The sequence below is a fragment of the Malaclemys terrapin genome, chromosome 2 (assembly GCF_027887155.1).
Source record: "Malaclemys terrapin pileata isolate rMalTer1 chromosome 2, rMalTer1.hap1, whole genome shotgun sequence".
In the NCBI taxonomy this organism is placed as follows: domain Eukaryota; kingdom Metazoa; phylum Chordata; order Testudines; family Emydidae; genus Malaclemys; species Malaclemys terrapin.
Genome location: NC_071506.1, coordinates 245,402,211 through 245,416,962, shown reverse-complemented (window position 1 = coordinate 245,416,962; position 14,752 = coordinate 245,402,211). Strand labels below are relative to the sequence as shown.

Below are 14,752 nucleotides of genomic sequence, written 5' to 3'. Positions count from 1 at the left end.
AAGGTGCCACAGGACCCTCTGTTGCTTTTTACAGATTCAGACTAACACGGCTACTCCTCTGATACTTTGTATTGTAAGTTATATGTATGGTATGTCTGTAGTTCCAAACTTGTGCTGTGCATCTGGGTGACACACCCAGACAGATTGGCATTAGCACTGCCTAGCCTGTTTGACAGCCCATCAAGGGACATGGGCTATATAACTGACCCATTGAGAGAAGACAAGGGATACACCTTATGACTCAGCAAGGCATGTAGGCGCATGCCTATGGAGAGAACTCTAAGGCTTCCAGACCATGTGCTGGGCAGCTTGTGTTTGGAACAAAGGAAACCAAGCTGCATGGCAAAAGACTATAAAAGGCAGCTGCATCTTCTCCATTTTGTCTTCAGTCCTGCTTCTTGTCTTCATTCCTGCTTATTAGCTCTGGAGTAACCTTTCTACAAACGAAGCTCTGAACAAAGGACTGAATGACCCATCCAAGCTGTGGATGTATTCCAGTGGGACTTTCAAGCCAGCAAACTCACCAGTACTACTAGGAAACTGATGGACTTTGAAGTCTTTGTATGTATGTGACTGTTTTACCATTTAACATCTCTCTTCTTGTTCTTTCTTTTTTCTTTATAATAAACCTTTAGTTTTAGACACTAAAGGATTGGCTAGCAGTGTGGTATTTTGGGTAAGATCCAAACCCATACTGACCTGATAACGTGGCTGACCCTTTGGGATCAGAAGAACATTTTGTATATGTGAGCAGAGTTGTTTAAATAACTTCTCACTGCACTGGACCTAGGTGCTGATTGGGAGCCAGAGAATTGGAATGCAATTAAGGGGGCTGTGTGATTTCTTGTTTTGCTTCTTGATAACCAGTGTAGGGAATCAGAAGCACAGTTGGTGACAGGTTGGGGAGTTTGACTTCAGTGTTACTCCCAAGCCTGGTGGGTATCTGCTCTCCCTTTTGCAGCAAGTCCTGACCTTGGCATTTCCAGTAAGGGCTGCCCTAGGCACTGTGGGTCACACCAGGCTAGGTCAGGTGGTGGTGATGACTGGGCATGGAGCAATCTCCCATGCCCAGCAGGAGGTGCTAGGGAGATGGTGGATAAGATGACTGGAACGGAGAGGACCCAGACAGACAAGGGAACCCACACTTAAGCAGGACAAGCTGTGGTAGGGACTCAGACCTTGGGAGAAATGGTGCTGGGAGAGCCTGCAGAGCCAGGGCTAGGTGTTATGGGAGAAACTGAAAGCCACCAAGCAGGCCTTGCGGATAGCACAAAATAATGCAGAGGTGCAGAGGGAAATTCAGAGATATGGAGCAGAATGGCAAGTTGCTCCTCCTGGTAGAAAACCTGAGGCAGGAGAGGCATGTCCTGCAGGCACAGCTGTGGGGGAAGCAGGGAAGGTAATTCCCCTGCCCAGGGCAGTTGGTCTTAAGGGGGAGGGTGTCTGATGGGGCATTCCCCCCATACACACACTGGCCTTTAAGGGGTTAATGAAGCCCTAGGGAGGCTGTGTGAAAAGCAGCCAATGGGAGGGGGGCGCTATGAGGGGCAGTCAATCAGAAAATATAAGAAAAGCTGCAGGGCAGAGCAGGGTCAGTTGCTCCCTGGAGCTCAAGGAGGGAGAACTGACTGTTTTGCAGGTGGAAGAAAGCTAGAACCCTGGACAGAGAAGTGCTGGGCAGGGACAGGGGAGTGAGAGAGAGCTCCTGGCTGACTGCTAAATCTGGCATGCAGAGGCTCTGAGGTAAGGGTGAAGAAGGTGCTGGGGAAGTAGCCCAGGGAAATGTACCGAGCAGTTGGAGGGGACACAGCACGTGGCTGCCATCTACAGTGTCCCTGGGCCAGGACCTGGAGGAGTGGGCAGGCCTGGGTCCCCCGCCCCTGATCACTGAGGAAGTGGCTGGACAGTTGGATTGCAGTACTGGCCCCCGGAAAGGGGGAGCGCAGAGTATGGCACAGCCAGAAGGCTGTGTCCTGAAAAGGATGCTGTGGTCCTTGGATCAACACGAGTCCAGGAGGAGAAGTGACAGTGGGCGAGACACCACTGGGAGTTGGTGTACCGATCTGCAAGATGACCAGCAGGAGACAGTAGTGTGGTGGTGAGTCCCACCCTGTCACACCAAGTCACTCAGACCCTGATCTTGCATGTAGGTATGCACTGCAGCAACCAAGAGCAGGCACTTGCAGAATCAACACCATATGAGCTCTCAGTGCCCCATTTGTAAAATAGGGATACAATAATACTTTTCCTCACATGCCTTTTTTGTCTTTCTATTTTGACGACAAACTCTCTGATTGAGACTCTAGCTAGCCATGTATAGCATTTAGCACAATAGGGCTCCAATCTCATTTGGGGCCTGTAGGCACTTCACTAACAGACATCAGAAAGGCTGACTATTGAAGCCAAAATTATAACATGTTAAGTATTAGGGCTGGTCTACACTAGGAGGAGGGGTCGATGTAAGATACGCAACTTCAGCTACAGGAATAGCGTAACTGAAGTCGACGTATCTTATTTCGACTTACCTCTGGTCCTCACGGCGCGGGATCGACGGCCGCGGCTCCTCCGTCAACTCCGCTACTGCTGCTTGCCCTGATGGAGTTCTGGAGTTGACGGAAGTGTGTTCGGGGATCGATATATTGGGTCTAGATGAGACGTGATACATTGATCCCCGATAGATCAATTACTACCTGCTGAATCAGACGTATCTTTAGTCATAATTCAAAATACTCCCTCCATTATTTCTATTTAGTCCTTCCTTAAAAGCCAGTTTTGAGACAAGGCACATTGAAAGCTATACCAACGTCTACCAGCATTTCATATATAATTAAATGAAGGCCCTAGTTGACATGCTTATTAAGAACATTGCGACTTGGAAAGATAACAGAAGTTATCGATCCTAATTCAAGATGAAGGCCAGTGCTGCAGGTCAGCATGTAGACAAACAATGGTCTATGTATTATTGTTCTTCTAGTCCTCCTGGTTTTACCTTCATAAGGTTATTATCCCCCATATATAAAACACCTTCCCCTGTATGGACAAAAAAGAAATTGCAAAAAGACACTTACAGAAACACACTTTTAAAGTCCATGTATCCATTTACCACTAGATAGGCACCAAACCGAAAACATGCAGCATGGGTAAAATACATAATTGCTTGTGTAAGGCCAAAAGTAAATCCAAAGATATGTGCCTTCTTCACAGAATTTCTGTAACAAAGAACAAGTATTGTCAGATAACATATACATAACTGTATTTTACTTTTAGTATTTATTCCTGAGAAGATGCTAAGAGCCCTTCACTTCCATTGACTTCAGCAGGAATTGCAAGTGCTCAGTACTTTGGGATGAGGTCATTCCCCAACCTCCTGCAGGACTGGGTCCTAAAACAACAGTATTCTTGTATGTTTTAGGATCCCATGTGCCTGCAAGAATAAATCAAAAGGTGGGGTTAGGGGAAGAAATCACTATAGCTGTGATCCCAAACACATCTGACAGGAGCAATTGTTGTCCTATCCTATAGAGTCTGAAACCTATTGTGTTAAAATTATTTTACAATCTGTGGTATGATTACAAGTTTCAAGGCTTTAATTAAACAACATATTTTTGAAATTGTACAAAAAAAGAAATTATTAACAAGTCCTAATTCTGCAGGGAGCAAAACTAATCCCAGTAGAGCAATATACTCTTCTTTGTTTTGCCTTGAGCCCCAACCAAACTTTTATGTCAAACATGATATGATGCTTTATATTGCCTGTATTGTTAGGCTGATGAAATAGCTTAACTGCTCAGTGGTCTACTATTGAAACTACTATACAATTTTGGAACTTGCTCCTTCAGTCCTTACTAATGCAAAATTCCATTGGCTTTAATAAGAGCTTTGCCTCAGTATACAATGCAGAAGTGCACATAGACACACAAAAAACAGGAATCCTGGTTGCAAGAATTGCTAAATGAAATGCTCAATTTCCAGAACATAGTTTCAAGAGAAGTAAAATTGATGAGGACATACCAGGTACTGCAATAGCAAATACCAATAATACCATAGAGGGTGTAAAAAGAAAAATCTCACTTAATCAAAGAACAGAAACAACTATGGTTACGATGGCTTGTGTTTGTTTGAAGCAAAAGATATTGTATATTGTTAAAACTGGGTTTGATATAGGAGATTTTGTGATGCACCAACAGAGAATAAATTGTTTTAGTCTATTAGTGAAAATTTACATTCAATTCTAAAACAAAGTAAGTTTGATTTTTTTAAAAAAGTTTATATCTATTACCTATATGGTCCTTGCAAATTTTGTCCATACAGAAATTCAAATTTTCTTTCCTGGGTCAAAGTAACAACAGTTCGAATATTTTCTATGGCTTCAGTAGCAATCTGTAATAGAGAGCATATGCTCATTAACCGAAAAATAAGATCAAACTGCAATTTCTAATTCTGACTTGGTAAAAAGAGCTTGGGATAAATGCTATAAAAATCACAGAATTAAATTTTCAATAGTGACCAGTGAGTATTTGTGCTCACTTCTACACGGCCTGATTTTCAGAAGGTGTATGCTCAGAATTTTCTGAAAAATCAACCCTATTGAAGGTGTCCTGAATTGGATATCCAATATTACTGCTCACTTTCAAAAAATATGGAAGATTTTCAAAGGTACAAATGGTAGTCCTATTGACTTTATGCCTTTGAAAATCTTATCTTGAGGCCATAATAAATAGAATGGGGTGGTATTTAAATAAGTGGCTAAAGGACTTAGGCACCCAACATCTATTGAAAGGGGACTTGGCTGGTTAGTCCCCTAGATGCTTTTGAAAATCCCACCAGGAATCCATAGTTTATTAAGGGAAATGATTTAATATGAACAAGACTTCTTATATCAAAGTCAAAATATAAGAATGGGTCAGATCAAAGGTCCACCTAGCTCAGTATCCTGTCTTCTGAGAGTGGCCAACGTCAGGTGCTTCAGAAGGAATGAACAAAACAGGTAATCATCAAGTGATCCATCCCCTGTTGCCCATTCCCAGCTTCTGGCAAACCGAGACTAGGGACACCATCCCTGCCCATCCTGGCTAATAGCCACTGATGGACCTATCCTCCATGAACTTATCTAGTTCTTTTTTGAACCCTGTTATAGTCTTGGCCTTCACAACATTCTCTGGCAAAGCGTTCCACAGGTTGATGGTGTGTTGTGTGAAGAAATATTTCCTTTTGTTTGTTTTAAACCTACTGCCTACTAATTTCATTTGGTGACACTTATTTCTTGTGTTATGAGAAGGAGTAAATAACACTTCCTTATTTACTTTTTCCACACCAGTCATCATATCTCCCCAACTCTATCATATCTCCCCAACTCATCTCTTTTCCAAGCTGAAAAGTCCCAGTTTTATTAATCTCTCCTCAGATGGAAGTTGTTCTATACCTCTAATCATTTTTGTTGCCCTTTTCTGTACTTTTTCCAATGCCAAGATATGTTTTTGAGATGGGACGACCACATCTGCATGCAGCATTCAAGACACGGGCATACCATGGATTTATATAGATATTTTATGATATTTTCTGTCTTATTATCTATCCCTTTCTTAATGATTCCTAACATTCTGTTAGCTTTTTTTGTAGTATGACATACTAATAGTTAATTTTAAATTTTAGTTAAGATTTACGTCCCCCCCCCCCCCCACACACACACACACTCTGCTGTGAAGATAGATCATGCTACAAGGTAGCCTGGGAAAAAAAGTAGCAGAAGTATTCAGAATTAGGAAAGAAAGTAACAAACAGGAAGGGAATTAGCAAGAGTTAAAAGTCAAATAGTTGAGGGTGAAACCCCACAGCAACTAATTCGGCTCTGTATTTCCAGAACTCCTGCTTCTTCCACAGTTATTCCTGAACACTGAAGTTAACGTGCAATTATTTGGATGTGTGATTAATTAAAAATTACTATTATGCAGAGGAAAACTAATTTCATAAAACAAAAACTGTAATTTCTGAATAATCAGTGAGGCTCGTTTGAATTGCTTCTGTATTATGCAATCATGTAATCAAAAGTACATTTCCTTTTTAATTAAATTTATTCTTATTTAAATCTGTATAATTGCTCACTCATCAAATTAGCTTATTTTAACAGTGACAAATGCTTAGTAACCCACTGAAGTCTTCAGGGCTCACAAATCATAGGCCTCCTACACTAAACAAAAGATAACTGAAATGAGTGTATTTAACTTTCATCCTTCAGCTGGATAAGACAATAGAGGATAAAAGCTACAGTTTAGCTGGCACATTCCCTCATTGGAGTCTTTTTTTCCCTAAACAAAAGCAGAATAATTGCCTAGATCAACTAGATATAAGAATATGTAGTGATAAATAGTTTAAAAGTAAGGGCTAGATACTGAAAGTGTTACACAACAGGCTCATATCTATAATAACAAAATTTAGGCAGCCCAGTCCAATATCAGGCTCCTATGCAAAGAGAAACATGAAGTTCCCATAGGGCCTACAGGAAATTTGCACCCCTTTGAAGGGCTGCTCTGAAAAGTCACTCTAAAAATGCATGAATGGAGGTTTGTCTTTCAAAGACTCCAGGTCAAATTTGCTCTGCTTAGAAGTAAATATATATATTTTTTTCTAACTGCCAACCCTGTAAACTCATCTTTGGTTCTTAGTTTTCTTTGTGGTTTATGCATTTGTAAGCAGGGTCTGAATGAGCTCTCCCCTGACATCTAGTGATGAGCTGGAGAAGAGGACTCTAGGAGCTGACCTTGTTTGCATGGACTCATCCACTCTGTGTAGGTGAGCAGCAGGATGGAGCTGCTTTGCGCAAATGACCACTTTTGGCGGGTGTTGAATTGCAAGTCACTTTGTTATTGGGTGCAGGGGTAATAAAGGTTTGTTATCCTTGTTGTGTGAATCAAGAGCAGCAATGTGCTTGGCATGCCCTGATTGAGGGGTTCATCCTCAAATGAACTGCACTTGCTAAGCCGGGGGTGCCAAAGCCTGGTAGAGATGAGAGAGGGTGTGGTCAGGTTTTTGTACATAGTGGTGTGGGCTCTACCTACGGGTCCTAGACACCATTTGACCCCCCCACCTCTTCATTGTGTAATGACAGAGCTGATTAAGACTCAATTGAGAGTCTTTTGTTGCAGATCAATAGAGCTGAAATCACTGAAAACCAGGTCTAAGCATTAGATCTGCTATGGGACAGTCTCTGATGAGAGAGACTGCCCAGCCTGCACTAGCAGTGAGGCTCCCCTACCAACAGCTGAAATCACTGAGAGCTGAAATCACTGAAAGATGTGTTAGATGGGACCTCAAGACATCCTGAGCGGAGTGGCCAGTGGAGTGGTGTTACAAGTGGTGGTTCATTCGGGATATCAACCGGGAAGTCTCTGAAGCTCGTGACACACTTCTTCAGCTAGGGGAAGGATGTAATCCATGCCTGCTTGGTGTAGCACTTTGTGTCCCTCTGGTGGCAGCTAGACCAGCTAGAGATTGATCAGACTGCTACAGCTTTGGCTAAGATAGATGTGTCTTTTAGCGTATGCAGTAAAGACTCATGCATTAAGCACTAAAGGTCTCAGGTTTGATCCTAGCTGACAATGACTGGAGTCCATTGGCGTTACACATTATCACCAGTAACCTGGACTCAGCTGAGGTGCATTGTAGTTGTAGCGAAGATGCAGTTGAAATACACACCTTTTTATGCCTCAAGGTCAAGAATCTCCAATTAGAACTTAGCTAACAAATCCCAGAGGATTCAATGGGCCTGGGGCGAAGCAATTTCGGGGGCCCCTTCCATAAAAAAAAGTTGCAATACTATGGAATACTATATTCTCGTGGGGGACCCCTGAAGGGCCTGGGGCAAATTGCCCCACTTGCACCCCCCCACCCCCGCCCCCGGGCGGCCTTTAACAATTCTTTTGACAATGCACAAGGTAGAAAATAATGTAACAGATTTGTCTACTGGCTGCAAGAACAACTCTCTTGTGAACAAGGAAAAATGTAAGTGAAAGCCACACATGGCTAAAAAATTAATGGTTAAAACATAGGCTTGGGGTTCACGTGAACTATGTTTTGTCGCTAGCTCTACCAGTCACTTTTGTGACATTGGGTAAGTCACCTCAGTTCTCTGCCAGTTTCCTTTCCTGTACAATGGTGATAGTTACTTACCTCGAAGAAGTACTGTGAGACATAATGTGTTAGTTTGTAAAGTTCTTGTAAAGCCTCAGAAGGAAGTTGCTATAGAAGTGCAAAGTATTATTATTTCTTGTAAATATAAGATAGGTAGCAGGGATGACTTGAATCCTCTCAGCTATTTTTTAAAATGTCTCTGGAGGAAGGGTTAACAGATGAATACCCTTAACAAGTTTCAGGAAACAATATTAACAATATTCCAGGAAATATTAACTGTTTGGCTATCTGACCTTGCCGAGAAACCACTTTAGAGAAATGTACGACAAAAATCCTGTCATTGAAAGTAAAAGAAGATTTATCTTTTTGTTTATGTGAAAAAGCCTACAGGTAACTTTGGAGAACCCATAAGAACATTTTCTGGTTGGCTTGGAAGGAAAGAAACCCACTCTGAGCAGCTTTCCTATAAATATGACATGAAGCAAGGAAAGAGAGAAACTGTGAACAAGACTTCTTATATCCAGAGCCTTTAGCTGAAGTCATCTCCTTCTCAACTCTGTGTGATCACAGTAGGATGGTAGGAAGGGGAGCATAGAAGAGGCAGGACATAGCCAGGCTATGAAACATGCTAAGATACATGTTGACACTGACAGAAGTGCTCACAAAGGGTATTTCTACACTTTGAGCAGCTCAAGGAAACATACTAATGCTAGCTCTGATTGAGCTAACACACTAAAAATAGAGTGTAGCCACAGCAGTGTCAGCAGCAGGAGGGGCTAGCTGCCCCAACTGCATGCCTGTCACAGACACTTGGCATGCATTCGGGATGGCTAGCCCCTCCCACTGCTCATACTGCCATGGCTACACTCTATTTTTAGCATGCTAGCTCAATCAGAGCTAGTGCAAATATGTTTCCTCAAGCTGGGAATCACATCCCAAATTTAAAGTGTAGGCATACCCAGAGAGCTATCCTTTGGGTGCAAAGTTAGGATCCTCAAACTTGTAAGAGGTTAAGAACAGAGAAGTGATAGAATGGATGCCCTGTTCCTAAAGGAGTTTTGGAATGAAGTGACTCCCACCTCTTTCAACTTTTCCTTTCAAAAATTTCTTTCAACCGTTTCTTCAATTTTTATTTTCCTTTTCCACCCAGGAAAGGAAAGAATGAAAAAAGGAACTTGTGCGTGGTATTAGTTACACTGTCACTATCATGCATTCTTGCTTCTTCATTGGTGAAGATGTACATACAGTTTCACACAGACAGAGGTATTATGGAAGAAAGGGGAGATGTGTGCCAAGCTGAAGAGAGATGAAACCAAAAAAGCAAAAGATGCTAGAAAAGAAAGAAGGGAAGGACAAAAAATAAAGAAAAGAAAGAAGAGGTATGTGATCCTAAGAGCTTAGCATATTCTAGGTGTTACCACAATGTAAATAATATCAATTAATAGTAGATGTTTTCAGTTTTGAGCTCCATATCTAGCAGATACATCAACATATAAAAAGAATAGAATACAACAATGCAGAGTTCAACTTCCCTAAGAAAGAATATATTCTTGATCCATTACTAAGCCCTGTTGAACATGACTGTACAGTAGAATATAAAAAGAGAGATGAACTTCACTGGAACCCACCTTTCCTGCAACTTCCAGTTCTTCTTTATCCTTTTTTGCATGTCCAGATAACATTTTCATTTCAACTATTCCTGCTATGGCAATGACTGGCACAACGGCTAAAATCAAAAGAGTCAGCTGCCAGCCATAGACCAATGATATAATAATTCCAGTTCCAAGGTTAGCTATGTTTTGGGTAATTAAAGCCAGTCTGGCACCTGTAGCCTGGAACAACAAAACCCAGATAAAACAACTGTATTCCATAATTTTGAATAAAGCAATAACATAGAAATTAGACATGAAAAATACTTTTGAACTAGACCATCTCTAGAAACCAGGATTATTCCCCAGAGTATTATTTAGTTTAGTTCTACATGTCTCCAAAGTTGGAGTTTCTGCATATCCTTTGGAAGCTCACTCCATCATCTAGATCACCTTCTTCTGCTGATGATCCATCTCTCTCTCTAGTTTCCATATGATCACTTCAGATTCTAAATAGTAATTTATAGACTCCACTAAAAAAGCTGAACAGGGAGTTTATAAAACTCATATTTTTGTATTTACAACTATAACTTCAAATCTGCCAGGAACATGTCGGAATATGCGATTGCCTAACTGATGGAGGGGGAGTTTGAACTAACCATTTTTTCATCACTTAGATCCCAGTACAGCAAAACACTTAAATATGTGCTTAACTTTTAAGTGTGTGAGTAGGCCCACTGAAATTACTGACTACTAAAATCCTTAAAGTCAAGCACAACCTTAAATGTTTTGCTGGCTTGGAACCTTAGATACTGTGGTCATAGGTGCTACATACATACCTAATGAGATTAGACTGATAACTTTGAACAGACTCCCTGAATAAATAAATTCATAGTTAATTGGATTCGTAGGCGAGATAACAGCACTGAACAGTAATAAGACTAATAGTTCACTAGAATATTATATTGTAAATATATATCATGTTCTCTATCATTATAAAATACATTGGTGTGACATCCAAAACCTTTCAATAAATAATAGTTTTCAATTGTCACCAAAATTAGGATTGCCATAAAGCAAATAAAATCCATAGTGCAACATTACTATATGACAACCCAAATATGAAAAATGCCAAAAGAATATATAAAAACAACAAGGATTCTGGTGGCACCTTAAAGACTAACAGATTTATTTGGGCATAAGCTTTTGTGAGTAAAAACCTCACTTCTTCGGATGCATAGCTACCCCCTGATAAAAGAATATATATTACATACTCCTTTCACTTGTGAGGCATCATTAGCAAGTCTTGTAGTTAATGCTCCAGTGCTGTTTTTAGGGTCATCAAACCAGCTGATGTCCTACAGAATGACATGAAACATGTTTACTAGGATCTGAAAAACGATAGTTTACTTTCCATAAACCACAAAATAAAACAAATGAAAAATTAGGGCTGCAAAAGATAATTGAATTCAATTTGGATTATAAGAGGAGTGTATGGAGTATGACTTGAAACTTTAAGGTATTTTAAACACCTAAACAAACAAGGATATATAAAACTCTGGAAAGCTAAATACATATTAATTTTACCTGTCTAAGCATTGCTTTAAATGCCATGAATCGAAGCCTCATTGTAAGGATCTCTCCAGCTTTGCCAAACGTGAAACCCTTTGAGAAGAAACAGAATGGTTATTACATAATTACAACTATTTTGACGTTATCAGATAAGCACACAAATATCTGTATCTACAAAGGCAAAAACATTGTATAGATTACACAATATTTTAGCTATAAACAATTTAAAAAACTTTGAAAAGACAGTTACTACTTGTGAGGGATAGCAGATTTAGAGCACAGGGATTGAAGTCCTTCATTTCTAAATAAAAAGTGTAAAGCAAAGGCACATTTTCCTACATTGCTCCACTAATGTGCTTCAGGGAGCAATTTTCTATCACAACTACATGGGTCAGTGACTTAAAGGAAAAAGGCTCAGAGTGAAATCCTGGCCCACTGAAGTCAATGTCAAAGTTCCCATCAACTTCAGTGGAGTCAGGATTTCACTCTCAGAGCCCCCATTACAAGTCACTTAAGCCATCTAGTCCTAACACATCAACAGTGCTTCAGCGCTTGGTAATCAGCTAAACTTATTTTTAGTCACAAGCATGAATCAGTGTAATGTCATAGGAAGTAGGTGATAAATAGGACCATGACAATGAAAATGATGGGGAAACATGTTATTGCCACTTTTTCTGTCATGACATTAACTTTTGTCAGTAGCATTATTGTCATATTTTTGCTTATTACCACACTTTCTACAACTGCAGCCGGGAAACAGCTCTACACATCTACTGCAAATATTTGTTCTCAGAATCTACTGAAAACATTTCTACAGCGGAGAAATTTTATAGTATTTCAATATAAAAACTGGACACAACTATATATCAGTTCCTCTATATGATATAAACAGGGCCGACTCCAGCATTTCTGCCGCCCCAAGCAAAAAAAAAAAAAAGCCGTGATCGGCGGCAGCAGTTCAGCGGCAGGTCCTTCACTCCTAGAGGGAGTGAGGGACCTGCCGCCCCAGAATTGCCGCACGTGCCGCCCCTCTCCCTTGGCCGCCCCAAGCACCTGCTTGTTAAGCTGGTGCCTGGAGCCGGCCCTGGATATAAAGCAAAATTACTATGGCACTTTTATAGTGAACAAATTTATTTTTCTAGTTTTAATTGTTGGAAATTATACAGTAATGAAGTCAAAAAATTACCACAAATATGTGACTTTAAAAAAAAAAGTAACTGGACACATTTAAATGTATATCTTAGCATGCATACTGTATAAACATCTTATGAAATGGATACATCTTTGTATTAATTTCTTCTCACTAGTTTGGGAGTGCCATATCACAATACACTTCTACCCTTCATATGTTTAATTTATAACATCATCCCCAAATTTATAAAAATAATAACTTCTATTGCAGGTCAAACCTATTATATATACACACACATATAGTTAAATTTTCAAGACTCGGGCTCTATGCTGCATCCATATATAAAGAGACATTTTTATAAACAAAATGGACAATTGTACCAACAGATACCTGCTTGTGCATGCAAATACATGTTTTATAAACATACACATGTTAAGATGTGTGCAGATACTTTGTAGGTGAAACTTTAGCATCATGTTTTGAAAATGTAGGGGGATTTCAATTATCCCCATATTGACTGGGAACATGTCACCTCAGGACAAAATGCAGAGACAAAATTTCTCGATACTTTAAATGACTGCTTCTTGGAGCAGCTGGTACGGGAACCCACAAGGGGAGAGGCAACTCTAGATTTAGTCCTGAGGGGAGCGCAGGAGCTGGTCCAAGGGGTAATAATAACAGGACCAGTTGGAAATACTGACCATAATATAATAACATTTAACATCCCTGTCGTGGGAAGAACATCTCAACAGCCCAACACTGTGGCATTTAATTTCAAAAAGGGGAACTATGCAAAAATGAGAGGGTTAGTTAAACAGAAATTAAAAGGTACAGTGACTAAAGTGAAATCCCTGCAAGCTACATGGGCACTTTTTAAAGACACCATAATAGAGGCCCAACTTAAATGTATACCCCAAATTAAGAAACACGGTAAAAAAACTAAAAAAGAGCCATGTAAAAGAAGCAGTAAGAGATAAAAAGACTTCCTTTAAAAAGTGGAAGTCAAATCCTAGCGAGGTAAATAGAAAGGAGCATAAACACTGCCAAATTAAGTGTAAAAATGTAATAAGAAAAGCCAAAGAGGAGTTTGAAGAACGGCTAGCCAAAAACTCAAAAAGTAATAACAAAATGTTTTTTAAGTACATCAGAAGCAGGAAGTCTGCTAGACAACCAGTGGGGCCCCTCGATGATAGAGATAGAAAAGGAGCGCTTAAAGAAGATAAAGTCATCACAGAGAAACTAAACGAATTCTTTGCTTCAGTCTTCATGGCTGAGGATGTTAGGGAGATTCCCAAACCTGAGCCGGCTTTTGTAGGTGACAAATCTGAGGAACTGTCAGATTGAAATGTCACAAGAGCAGGTTTTGGAATTAATTGATAAACTTAACATTAACAAGTCACCGGGACCAGATGGCATTCACCCAAGAGTTCTGAAAGAACTCAAATGTGAAATTGCGGAACTATTAACTAGGGTTTGTAACCTGTCCTTTAAATCGGCTTCTGTACCCAATGACTGAAAGATAGCTAATGTAACGCCAATATTTAAAAAGGGCTCTAGAGGTGATCCCGGCAATTACAGACCGGTAAGTCTAACGTCGGTACTGGGCAAATTAGTCAAAACAATAGTAAAGAATAAAATTGTCAGACACATAGAAAAACATAAATTGTTGGGTAAAAGTCAACATGGTTTCTCTAAAGGGAAATCGTGTTTTCCTAATCTATTAGAGTTCTTTGAAGGAGTCAGCAAACATGTGGACAAGGGGGATCCAGTGGACATAGTGTACTTAGATTTCCAGAAAGCCTTTGACAAGGTCCCTCACCAAAGGCTCTTACGTAAATTAAGTTGTCATGGGATAAAAGGGAAGGTCCTTTCATGGATTGAGAACTGGTTAAAAGACAGGGAACAAAGGGTAGGAATTAATGGTAAATTCTCAGAATGGAGAGGGGTAAATTAGTGGAGTTCCCCAAGGGTCAGTCCTAGGACCAATCCTATTCAACTTATTCATAAATGATCCGGAGAAAGGGGTAAAAAGTGAGGTGGCAAAGTTTGCAGATGATACTGCTCAAGATAGTTAAGACCAAAGCAGACTGTGAAGAACTTCAAAAAGATCTCACAAAACTAAGTGATTGGGCAACAAAATGGCAAATGAAATTTAATGTGGATAAATGTAAAGTAATGCACATTGGAAAAAATAACCCCAACTATACATACAATATGATGGGGACTAATTTAGCTACAACAAATCAGGAAAAAGATCTTGGAGTCATCGTGGATAATTCTCTGAAGATGTCCACGCAGTGTGCAGAGGCGGTCAAAAAAGCAAACAGGATGT

General features: G+C 40.1%; 1 protein-coding gene across 1 annotated transcript in view; it reads right to left on the bottom strand.

Annotated features, from left to right (window-relative positions):
• ABCB1 (ATP binding cassette subfamily B member 1) overlaps nt 1–14,752 on the bottom strand; it is a 78,481-nt gene that overhangs the window by 14,731 nt on the left and 48,998 nt on the right. Inside the window, exons 19-23 of the mRNA XM_054020555.1 lie at nt 11,304–11,381; nt 10,991–11,074; nt 9,756–9,959; nt 4,280–4,380; nt 3,069–3,209 (exon numbers count right to left, since the gene is read on the bottom strand). Coding sequence (XP_053876530.1) covers nt 3,069–3,209; nt 4,280–4,380; nt 9,756–9,959; nt 10,991–11,074; nt 11,304–11,381 — 608 coding nt within the window. The remainder of the gene's footprint in view (nt 1–3,068; nt 3,210–4,279; nt 4,381–9,755; nt 9,960–10,990; nt 11,075–11,303; nt 11,382–14,752) is intronic.